The sequence below is a fragment of the Embiotoca jacksoni genome, unplaced genomic scaffold, assembly GCF_022577435.1.
Source record: "Embiotoca jacksoni isolate LCO1_2020_lvr unplaced genomic scaffold, fEmbJac1.0.p SCAF_28, whole genome shotgun sequence".
NCBI classification, from domain to species: Eukaryota; Metazoa; Chordata; class Actinopteri; family Embiotocidae; genus Embiotoca; species Embiotoca jacksoni.
In genome coordinates this window covers 1457449-1469425 of record NW_027185379.1, presented here as the reverse complement: position 1 = coordinate 1469425, position 11977 = coordinate 1457449, and the positions used below count along the sequence as shown (strand labels likewise).

The 11977-nt window shown below is 42.3% G+C and overlaps 1 protein-coding gene across 8 annotated transcripts in view; it reads left to right on the top strand.

The window, feature by feature from the left end:
* Positions 1-4604: 4604 nt before the first annotated feature.
* The window catches only part of ryr1b (ryanodine receptor 1b (skeletal)), a 63999-nt gene continuing 56626 nt past the window's right edge, over positions 4605-11977 (top strand). For 5 of the 8 annotated variants that reach the window (XM_069161115.1, XM_069161118.1, XM_069161117.1 and 2 more), the window contains exon 1: positions 4606-4977. In XM_069161115.1, the coding sequence (XP_069017216.1) occupies positions 4930-4977 (48 nt within the window). In that variant the 5' untranslated portion in view covers positions 4606-4929. Of the gene's footprint in view, positions 4978-11977 lie in introns of all 8 variants that reach the window. The other 3 variants (XM_069161116.1, XM_069161120.1, XM_069161119.1) reach the window with 1 other exon arrangement.

Here is an 11977-nt window from a genome sequence, read left to right as displayed (position 1 = left end):
AACGCAAATGCATTACCAGTAGAGGAAGGAGGAGGGGAGTTAGAGACAGTGATGAGCAATCATATGAGCACCATTAGTGTGCACCAGGACGTGAGGTGAATTCTGGGCCTTTTTTTTTTCTTCTAAGAATCATCAGAGAAAAATGTAGGGCATACCTTAATGTCACTTTTTGATCCCATTTTCTGTGACATTGTCTGATCTTGGCAAAAGAATCAGTTCCTGAAAGGGGTCTGATAACATTGTTGAATCCTGACACGTGTCCCCCTCTGGATTTGTTCCTCCACGGTCTCCAGGGTCCCCAAAATCACATCTATCATCCTGATATCTTCCTTTTCTTCTTTTTTCTTTTCCCGCTGTCATTTCTCAGGGTAGCGAGTAATTAAACAGGGAGGTAGTGTTTGTGCTTGTGAATGTGGATGTGCAGCTGGACAGGGAGACTCAAAGGAATCCTTGTTTTATCACACCAAGAGGAAGAGGCATCCAAACAGGGGACATTAATGTCCCCAAGTCTGCAGAGGTTGTGTCTTTGCTGCAGGAAGCTGACAGGCTGGCAGAGAGAACGGGCGATGCAGCATTCAAAAGCATGGAAAGATGCACAGAGCGGCACTCCTGCAGACCTTGCATGCCAAGTCCAAAATACCGAGGAATGCATTTGGCTTTGCATTAGAAAGGGGATCATTGAAGGACTTCAGCAGAGTACGTGTAAATGTCACAGAAGAAAAAAAATATTTAAGGCTATTTCCTGACAATTGGGTAATCTTACTGTAATCTTAAGCAATAGTTCTTAGAAACAGGAAACATAACAGCCTGCTCAGCTTTTTGCTTAATGTACAAAGACATTTAACAAAAAGAGGCATCTATATTTTGAACACTTTGGCCTAAATAAAGACAGTTTAGCTTTAACAGCGTGAGTATTAAAGCCTCCGTGTCTGTATTGTTTTCAGATTTAAGTGTTCCGGTTTTGAGTGCATTTTGTTTTGATGCGTTCAGTGTTATGGCTTGCAAAGTGGAAATCTTTTAAATGTATGGCATTTACCTTCATTGACAGTAACTGAATGTAAAAGTGTGTTCGCGTGCAGAGCTTTTAGGTTTTAAACCTGCAGTGTGGTACTTTTGTCTCCCCCTTCTGCCTGTGAGAGTAATTATAAAAAGAAACACATCTGCCTATTACTTTCTCACTACTGTTGTGGGATGGATAAAGGATGTAAATTATGGATAAACGGTAGATAAATGAAATAAAAAGCATCACAACTCCCACAAAGTGACTCATTTCACTAATTTAGTCCATTTGGTCCAACAACATTTGGAAAGTCTAGAGGAACCGCGACTGACTCGGTGTATCCTCATTCAAGTTTCAAGGCTTGTTGTATTCATAACAAATATTGTGTTACTAATAAAGTAAAATAACTTCAAATTCATCCTGTTAAACAAGTGTGGAAAAGATTTAAACTTTAAATTGTGTGTTTCATGGAGTAGCTCACAATATCAACTGGAAGTGCAGCTCCTGATCATTCTTGGAAATTTGCAAACCAAACACCAAATGTAAAATCTTCAAATGCAGAGATTTTATCTGGCGGCGATAGCCTTAATCAGCACTATGTGAACTTGTTTGACAAGTGTGTGAATGTAACCTGTATTTATTTATAGGCTATGGCTCTAAAATACCTGCATAATAGGTTTAAATTAAACGAGCAGTTTAGTGGCATCCAGCAGTGAGATTGCAGATGAAAATGAAAGGAAGTCTTTTGTCAAATTTTGACTTGGGAAAGATCCGGTGTATTGACGAAGGCAGCAAAGCCAACACTGCTGTTATGCACGTTGGTTCCATTGTTGGTTCACTGAGCCATCATTAAAACACCTGTGGTTTGCCTCTGCCATGAAAACGCAAAAACGCGAAAGGCGCTTTGAACGCAGCGTTTCAGTTTGTCCGTCCTGGGCTACTGTAGAAACATGGCGGTGCAACATGGTGTGGTCGGTGGAAAACGGCCTACCTGTATGTTCAGGTATCATTTCTGAGGTAATGAAAACACACAGCTTCCCAGTTTCAGGTAATTATACACTAATCAAACACAATCATGGATGTTATATCCAATTTCCAATAGATTCCTCTAAATCCTGCACCCTGAACCTGTAAACTGACTGGAGCCTAACGTTTATCACTTTGATTTCTTTTAAAGTAACCGGTGCAATAAACTGCATTAGGCCACCATAAAGACGTTTGTTCCCTTAAGATGCTCCCAGCTGACCACGTTAAAGATCCCTGGAAAGAGATTTTGAGTCGGTGCAATGTCGCCACCTTCAGGCGCAGCGCTGCAACTGCACGCAAAAGGCAAAAGACTCGTGAGTTGGCATAAAAACGGGCACCAGCGGGTTACTTCTGAGTCAGGACTCATACTCCCAGTGTTCATGTTAGTTCCGCCTCAGTGGCGTATCAGCTTCTCCTCCGCCTCCTCTCGCCGCTTCACCCGCCGGACGGAGTTGTATCCCGGCGAGCAGCGTCCCCCGAAACATCCATTCCGCCGCCGGCTGCTGTTGCAGTGCGAGATGGGCGAGAAGGAAAGCGTGCTGAAGGATGCCAGATGGAGACTGGGGAGGTAAGGATGTGTGTATGAGCACACTGTCACCTTTTTATTATTTTCTGTGAGAGTGTGTTTTTTTCCACTCAGACTTCCAGATTTGCTGTCTGGTGCATCCCTGCTGCCTGTTATGACCAGGAGGGGTGTGACACTCCTGCAGATCCACTGGCACCTTCACCCCTTGTCCAGACACAACTGACTATTTTGTGAGAGAACAGCATTTTTGGGGGCTTGCTATTAGGCAAGTTTGAAGTCTGCAAACAATATGTCCTGGTAGATTGTTTATTCATACAGGCAATTGGCCATTTTGCATTTTTTTTCAGGGCTAAAAAGATGATGAGAAAAAAAAAAAAAATGGGTTTAAGGCTGCAAGATTATACTTTGATCATAAAATCAATTATTTGGCCTCTGAAATTAGACCAAATACTGAAAATAAACAGAAAATTTGGATTGCTCGTCAAATTCAGCCAACATTTCATTACCCATAGATGTCTTTATACGTTATATCCATGATAATATTAATCAATTATTTGTGAAATCTACAATTAGAATAAAATTTGTGTCTCAACTGGTCCTAACTTGACCTACTGGGTTCAAAACACTGCAGAGGCTGCAAAGAAAATGTTTGAAGGGCAGCTGACGGAGATATCGCTGCAGTAAAGTGACTTGAGATAATACAAAATAATGTGTCAATAATTACCCACTTTTTGTTATAACACTGCAGCACGAAATCAGAAATTTTATGGGAAAGTGTGAAAAGCTAATTAAAAGCCTGACATAATGTCTGTGCAAAGCAGCTCATTGTGTTATTGATCGGCCTGGAAGAGCATCAGAGGACTGTGCCAAACTGGAGGCTTCACTTCAACAGTTCACACGGTTGTTTGGGACATGAATTATATTATTTACAACTGCCATGTGGTGGAGTGACGAAACACAGTAAAAAGAGTGATTGTGAATTAAGCAGAAATTGATTTCATTGCTTATCATCAACAAAAAAAATGTAATTTGGATTTTGCAGGTTTTTCTGCATCATGTCAAATTATTCCCAGTTTGGTTCTTAACAACAAGCGATGTGAACATAACTGAAGGGTTTGAAAATATGGGACGTTACGTCAGGTTTTCTGATATTTATTCAACTTAAAGCTCTCCAGTTATGTGACAGTTAGAGATTCCTGTGTTGTGTGTTGACAAGGTGCTTTGAAGGAGGTCTGAGTTGGGAAAAATGGTTGCAGAACGTATTTTCACCGACTGACCAGTCCAACCAAACTACCGTATAATAATCTGAATAATCTTTACAATCAGGCGTGTCTGATCAACCCACACTCATCACAACGTTAGCTGCCGTATTGAGTTGTTTGATAGTCGTGGTCTCTAACTTCAGCTTTGATGGATTTATCTGGAGCCATGTTTTCAGGATTTGTATTTGACGTCAAAATAAGTTTATTTTCAGTAATCAGTAGCGTGAATTCAGGAATTAAACTCACGGATTACATCTGTGCAAATCTCAAAAATCTATTTCTGCTAAATCTGTGCTGCATGACTCCAAAGATATCATAACATTTGAGCTGACGCAACTTCCTCAGCTGCCCGTCAGGAGATGCAGATATCTGAATTACTGTAAGGCTCACTTTGACTTCAGCTTGGTGTTAATGTTCTCGATTCTGAAGGGTTTTCTTACAAAGGGCAGCTGACTTACTCACTTTGAAGAGTTGAGGTGTGTGTGTGTGTGTGTGTGTGTGTGTGTGTGTGTGTGTGTGTGTGTGTGTGTGTGTGTGTGTGTGTGTGTGTTCTCCCTGCACACTCTTCCCCAAAGGCGAGTCCTCACCCCTCTTTCTTTTTATAGCCTCAGACGTGTGGAAGGAGGGGAGGGTGATGGAGGGGGGCAGCCTGTGTGAAGGAGTGGCCCACTTCTACGAACATGGCGGCATGGTGGGATGGAAGCGGTGTAAATGTGTAACAAGGTGCCTGCCCCTCCCTCACCCGCCTGCCATCCCTCCCTCCTTCATCTGCAGTTGTGGGGGGGAGAGTGTGTGTGTGGGGGGGATACGAGGAAAGAGGAGAGAGAGAGGAGCTGGGGAGAGCCTCGCCTCCTGTCACTTTCTCTCACAACACAGTGAGAGCACAGGACTCGTGCTGTCCTCCAGCACACCCACACACCGACACCGAGAGTGAGAGACGCTGAGAGTGAGAGAGAAAGAGGGGTGCAGCAATCAAGGAAGGAGAAAGAGGGAGGGACGTAGCGAAGGAGATAGAAAAAAAAAAAAAAAAAAAATAGCAATCCAAATCCTGAAGGGAGAAAACAGAAGGATTTTCTCTTTTCTCCCGAGGAGCTGCGAATAACCCTCGGCGAAAGATGGCAGAAGGGGGAGAGGGAGAGGAGGAGATTCAGTTCCTGCGAACGGTGAGTCCTACTTACTTTCCTATTTGGGAGCGCAACTTGCTCCGGCTGCTGGAGAGGAGTTTGGGTGGGTTGGCGCTGGAGAATCGGACAGCGAGTGAAAAGAAATCTGTTCATTTTATTTATTTATTTTTGGTGTTGGGGAAGAAATTAGGCTACTTTACCCTCCACGTGATTTAACCGGTGTAAAAAGATAAGTCCTGATCCTCAGCAGCAGCCTCGCTGCTCTTTCACTGGTCTCTGGTCTCACGCTTTTATTCACTTTGGTCACTTTTGGTCTCCTGGCATTGCATTTTCAAGTTAAATCTGTCGCTGCAGTTTGCAGAGCCAAGCGCTGCTTCTGTATATAGTTGACTATTTTTTGCGTTGCCCTGAATGTGCCATGACCTGCTTATTAGTTGCTCTCTTTAAACCTCATAATTGATTTCTTTTAATCTCATGTGAGCTCTGAAACTTAACCCACATTACGTGATCACATTTTGATCATTTTAGAAACCGCAGCTCATTGTCTCGGACTCATCTCTTATATTACTTCCAGAATGTTCTAGGCTTAAGGATAGGTGGGTAACGTTGTGTGTGTGTGTGTGTGTGTGTGTGTGTGTGTGTGTGTGTGTGTGTGTGTGCGCGCGCGTGCACAGATAGATAGACATGGGCTGGTGCATCTGTTAGCGTCGTTATCTATTTATATCTGAGGAAAGTAGAGCCTGTCAGTGTGGGGTGAAATGGCAGAGCAACAAGCTACTGAGAGCCTGCAGGGGACAGCTGCCCAAAAGGCTGTATGTCGTCCTCAGAGAAGCAAACACACGGTCACAGTGGAGAGCTCTCAAACACAGAGCGGGAAGACCTCACAAATGACCTAAAACGTCAGAGTTGATGTTTCTGCTGCTCAAGAGAGAGAAAGAGAGCAAGAAGTGTGCAAAACTTAAAACCTATTACCTAATGGTGGGAGGTGTGAAGGTAATGAGGATGAAAACGAGTGGAGACACCCTTTTCTTATTGGCCCCAGTATTCACCTGGAAAATATGCTGCAGGAGCTTCCACCAAGAGCCAGACAATTATGATCAAAAGAAGATTTCTCTGATATTAATATTAAATCAATAGCTGTATGTTAAAAAGGAACATTTTTAACCTAAAAAGTAATTGTATTGGTTTTTAATAACTTTTTGTTTTGAATGATTCATTAATCAAAGAGTGTTAAGAGTTTATGACTTACTGTTACATTAATCAATAACTCTGAATTATGGCCAGGCTCTATTTCCACAAGTATGTGAGCTGTTGAAGCGTCTCCATGTTCATTTCCAAAACCAAAACCACCAGAGTGAAGTGGATTTCTCTCAAAATGCAGCTCTTCCTCTTTTTTTCCTTATTTTTTTTTTTTTGCCATCATTACTGCAATCTTTGTCTCACTTGTACTTGAATCTAGTTTGATGTGAAATAATAGTTCAAGTGCAAAAGAGCCCAGACAGGCCCGCAGAATGACCACATGCAAATTATATTGATGAACAGGATAACCACAGGACGGCATTACAGAGCAACACAGCTGTTGCCTCCATTGCAAAACTATAAACAGTATATTTTTTTTCTTCTCTTCAGAAACTAGCAAATGAATTGTGAGACCGAAAGGCCAAACACTTTGAATGCCTTCAGTGGGCACACCACATCACACCACCACATCAAAAGGAAAAACAATGCAGCTCCGTGTGAATTATTAATGTCTTGTGTACTTCAATGGGTTTATCTTGGACACTGACACGGGTTCAATCCCCGCCAGGGACACAGTGCTAAAAATGTAAGAGCTTTGTGGTGCCTTTGGATGAAAGCGCCCACCAAATAGTTCTGATGATCAGTCTCTTAATTAGAGTCAGTGATGAGAAGCGTGTTGTGAGTCAGCTGTCTCACTGCTGGGATTTCTTTCCTGGGTTATATTGGAGGTGGGAGGTGTGATGAGAGCACAGAGGAGCTCTCACCTCACCTGGAGCAGCTGGGGCAGCAGACTGTGCTCATATATTTGCGTAATATAACCTTTTTACCGTTGCATAACCTGACATTGGCCTTCACGGCCGGTGTGCCGGTGCTCCCTGTTCAGCCGGGGGTTTAGCTCAGACCTTTAACGTATTGTTTTCTATAGCTCTGATGTAATGAGTAGAATAAGTTTGGTGAAGTCGACGACATCACTGCGCTCTATATTTTGTTCTCTTGTACGAACATGTTTTACACACATTAGTTTTGAGAAAAAAAAAAATCTATATTAAGGCTGATTTGAAACTTAATTAAAGTTTTCCCACAGTCATGAAGACATGTCCATCACCAGGACGTTGACTGTGTGCTGTCACATGCAAACACACAACGATCACAATTCATAATTCGTGCTTCCACTCTCTCCTGTGGAAAGTGTGATTTGTAGATGTTTCTACAGATTGAGGAACCTGTTGTTGTCTATTCAGGGAAGGAGCTGAAAAAAAGGTTAGCATTGTAATCCTGCCAGTCCCTTTATCTTATTTTTATGTCTCTCCATTATTTTCCATCACTACTGGGAATCCTTCAAATAGCCAGAAAAGCTGTTGGAGTTTGGGAGCAAGTGCTGCTGAGTTTAGTGATTTCTCCACAGAGGTTTTGTTTAATAGTAAAACAAGACAAGAAGAGAAGATTAGATCCTTTAGATGTTAAATTCTGTTCAGTGTGGCAGATGGGAAACGCAGAAAAATGGTCTGTACTACCGCCATCTTCAACACATTTCCAGTGACCGTTTTCACTTTACAAAAGGCCACACAAAAAAAAACTACCGAGCGGTGCTTTTCTATTCTATTCTGGGTATATGGTGTTCCTCTAATACAGCCAGGGCCTGTGACTCACACAATACTGTGTGATCGCAGTGTGGTTTGAATAGTTGTACAGTCTCCACTCACCGGTAGGTCTTAACACGGCCACCTGCTATACAGTCGCAGAACGCTTCAGTTCTCTCTCCACTCAAACAAAGTGGATGCTCTCTGTTGAACTACAGGTATCCAGTATTCAGCCTCCTCCCCCAAAAAATACAGTGCCAGCACTTCAGCCCCCACATTGGCTGTCAGAGAGCGGCTCAGCGTGCAGTAGCCAGCAGTCTTTCCTTTTATTCTCCGTCATTAGCAGCCGACTGAAATGTCTCCCCGCGCGATTACCTGCAACGTTTACGTTCGGGGATCCCGGACTTCTTCGTTGCTCCGTTCGCGACGCTAAAAGCTGTGTCACTGTTTCACGATGCCACATTTGTCGTGTAAATCGCACAGGCCAGTGAGTTTAAGGGGCTTTCGAGTTCCAGTCTATAACAGCAGTTTCTTTTTTTAGTGCATCACTATAAGTGCACTCGCTCTGGAGGGAGCAACCAGAGGAGTCGGTGTCCTACTTGCCAGCATCCTTTGGGAAACGTGTGTGTGTGTGTGTGTGTGTGTGTGTGTGTGTGTGTGTGTGTGTGTGTGTGTGTGTGTGTGTGTGTGTGTGTGTGTGTGAACAGAGATGTTATATTGTTATGACAGCCAGTTGTGGTCAATACGAACCTGCAGACTCCCTCGAACGGTGATTTGAGCCGTGTTTGCAGTAAACACTGACTTTGCAGTTTGCAGGTTGAAAGGTGACGTGAGCTCCCGGTTACAATCAAGTTATTTTAGATGGTTACAGTATAATCGATGTTTAAGCAGTTTGCAAACAACTATATTTGGATGTCATACAACTTCTTTAACACAGTGATATCCACTATTGAATTTATTTTGTCTTTCTGTGAAAGGCAGTACAGAGGCAGTTTTTGGACTCTAATAGTCACATCAAGTTTGCATTTACTTTCAAGTTGACTTCCTATATGGCAAAGCTCTGTTACCATAAACAAAAATTTTGGTTACCATTCTTTTAGTTAACATTTTGGTTTGTTCTTACATTTTATCATTGCTGAAAGTTAAATGGATCTAATAATGTATTTGAAAAGAAAAATTGAACACTGGATTTAGATTAGATATAATGTCATCCAAAATAAAACAAAACAAAATGATGACAAAATCAAATTAAGGTGGTAAAAACGACACCCTCTGCATCACTGCTCCTGCAGGGCATCCTAACTAAATACTGCAGATGTATTTACCCCACTTTTCATCACTCTCTTTGTTTTGTCTTTACCATGTTATGGAGTATAATACTATCACATCTGTGTTGCTTCTGTCCTGAGATCTGACTGGGAAGCCGATTTCTGCAGTTGAGATGACGCTCGCTGAGGAAAGCCAAAACTATGACACGCATTTAGTTTGATAGTGTTCCTGTTTACTTGTACAGAGACACAGAGTCTCTCCTCATTTTTCATCCCAAATGCCTTTATCTGTCCACCCACCATCCTCCCCCCCTGCCCGCGCTCTCTGTCTCTCTATCTTACACACACACACACACACACACACACACACACACACACACACACACACACACACACACACACACACATCTCTGAGCAGCAGCAGCAGAGTTTGTGATGATGGGAGATGACAGATGGGGGTAAGGGAGGGTGCGAGTGAAACATGGCTTTAGAAGTGCTGAGCCCAGGAGTTGAACACATCCGCATTGGGACAGCAACACACACACACACACACACACACACACACACACACACACACACACACACACACACACACACACACACACACACACACACACACACACACACACACATACAGCACCTGTTAGTCTGCTGGCTTTGGTCATAGCAGTTTACACAATAAACGGGTGGTGTGCTTTGGTCTCCCAGTCACCAGACAGACAGACAGAGAGAGAGAGGTGGAGTGTCTGTTTGTCTGTGTTTGTAGAGGTTTTCTTTCTGATTAGCATCGTTACCTGCAGCTCCAGGGATCCAGGGATCCTTCCTGGTTCCCTGTGTGAGGTACCCATGTGAGGTCCAAATCAAACTTCGATTGAATTTGTTCCGAGGACCAAACTGACTGAAGACTGAGGCAACTAATCATTTTCCAAGAAACCAGTCCATGTTTTGGCCTCACACAAGTGCAAATCTACAAAAAGGGCCAATGGTAGTGTGTGTGTGTGTGTGTGTGTGTGTGTGTGTCAGTAGTGAGTCCTAAACTTAAACTATACAATGTTTAAGAAACTAACTTGAGAATACATTCACATGTTGGGAATGGTATAAAAATCAGAGAGCAGACTGTTCATGGTAGCGCTCTGCTGGAGACTGTAGATTCTGGAACTGTGAACATTAAGTCTACATTTAAGTTATCGTTGCCTTGTTCTTTGACAAGTTTGTACTGAATTAAAGTTTAACAAATTTACTCAGCGGTCATTGTGATGGATAACATTTAGTCTTGGACACGGAATTGAATTGGATTGTTGAAAAAGAGGAGAAAGACTTTAACTCTCAGGGCTTTACTTTAATGATCTAAGCTTGTGCATTCCACTTTTAGTTTAACAACAGATAATCTGAGCACAAAGTAAGATCAACATGAAATCAGCTGATCAGTGTCATCTCCGTTTCCTTTTGAAAGACCGGTGCTCTTGCAGATTGAACAGATACACAATAATAATCTTCATTGTAATCTCTTTATTTTTAATCTTGTGCATGTTTCCGTGTGTGTAACAAGCAGTGTGTGACACGCGTTGTCCTTAAAATAACAGTAAGATACTGCACCGTTGGTTTTCGTTGGTCAGTCGTGCAGCCACTTTCTGCAATGCACCAGTAACACACCTGATCACACACTATTTAAACAGTGTGGACGCTGGCTTTTAAAATGACAACTTCCTTTGTCAGAAACTACAGCGAAGACAAATATTGCACGTGTTTCTTTTTTCAGTCCTCTATTTTCATTTTGAATATTGGATGTTGTTTGTCTTGCACAATAAATCTCTTCTGTGCCTGAACTCGCGCCATTTTGAATTTGAGGATTACACATCTGCCGGTCAGGAAAGTACTCTGCAAATAGGCTTTTTTTGGGGGGGGAGAAATGGATTTTGGATTCGGGCCAGCTAAAATAATTTATTTATAACTGTGCTTTCCTTTAAATTGCTGCTGTCTGCCAGATTTATCATCTTTCAAAGGGCAGAGGCTGTTTAATGTTTGATAGCGGGTAGTTTGTATCAGTTTAACTGAGCCAGAGGGAGATGAATGCCACGCTGTCAAAACACTGCATGTTAATGAAATTCAACTTAAATGTTCCTTGGAATTTGATTTGTGAATTATCACAGCTCAGGTTTAGAGTGCCTCCGATCTGGAAATCCCAAAATAAGGATCTTATCAACCTCGATGTTTCTAACAGTTGATGGTCGTTTTGCAAGTAGTGTAGCTGTTGTCAAGACTTGAACTTCAATTCTGTGGTCAGTGTTTCTTTGTATAACCTAGTATGCTTTAAAGCACAATTCAAATGGTTAATTACCGCCTTTCTGCATTTTTTGGGCATAAATTGGTGTATTTTTTATTTTTTTTATTTCTGCTTTTCAGTAGCAGTCGTTATTAGTTAGTTCCCTGTATGTTCAATGTTTTCCCCTGTGAGCGAGAGGGTCTCTGCTGAGACTTCTAAGTATCTGCCGGTCAGCAGAAGGAGGGAACGTGATAGTGACAGGTGCAGCCAACTAAATTAGGAGTGGAGTGGAGGGGGAAGGCCCAGTGCAGAGCGGTGGAGGTAGTGGAAAACAGGACAGAAAAGAGGAAGCTGATGAAATGAGAAGAGTGCACTAAAAAGAAATAGTTTTAATGAATCAGTATATCAGTATATGAAAAAGACAAAGCTCTGAATGTAACCGCTCTCGTTTGTGCAAAGTTCAGAGATTCAGCAGGGATTCAGATTTTCTCTCTCAAATAACTACTATTCTTGAACTTCTCTGCAAAAATAAGTCATCATAGCACATTTATCCTGTCACTCAAAGTCTTATATTCATGTGTAAATGAACTATCTGTTGCTTTGTTGTTTGGTGTCCCATTGTCAGCCAGGCTGGAGAAGCTTTTCTTCAATGTACAGCAACAAGAAAAATCAGCAGCCCGACGCTGCCG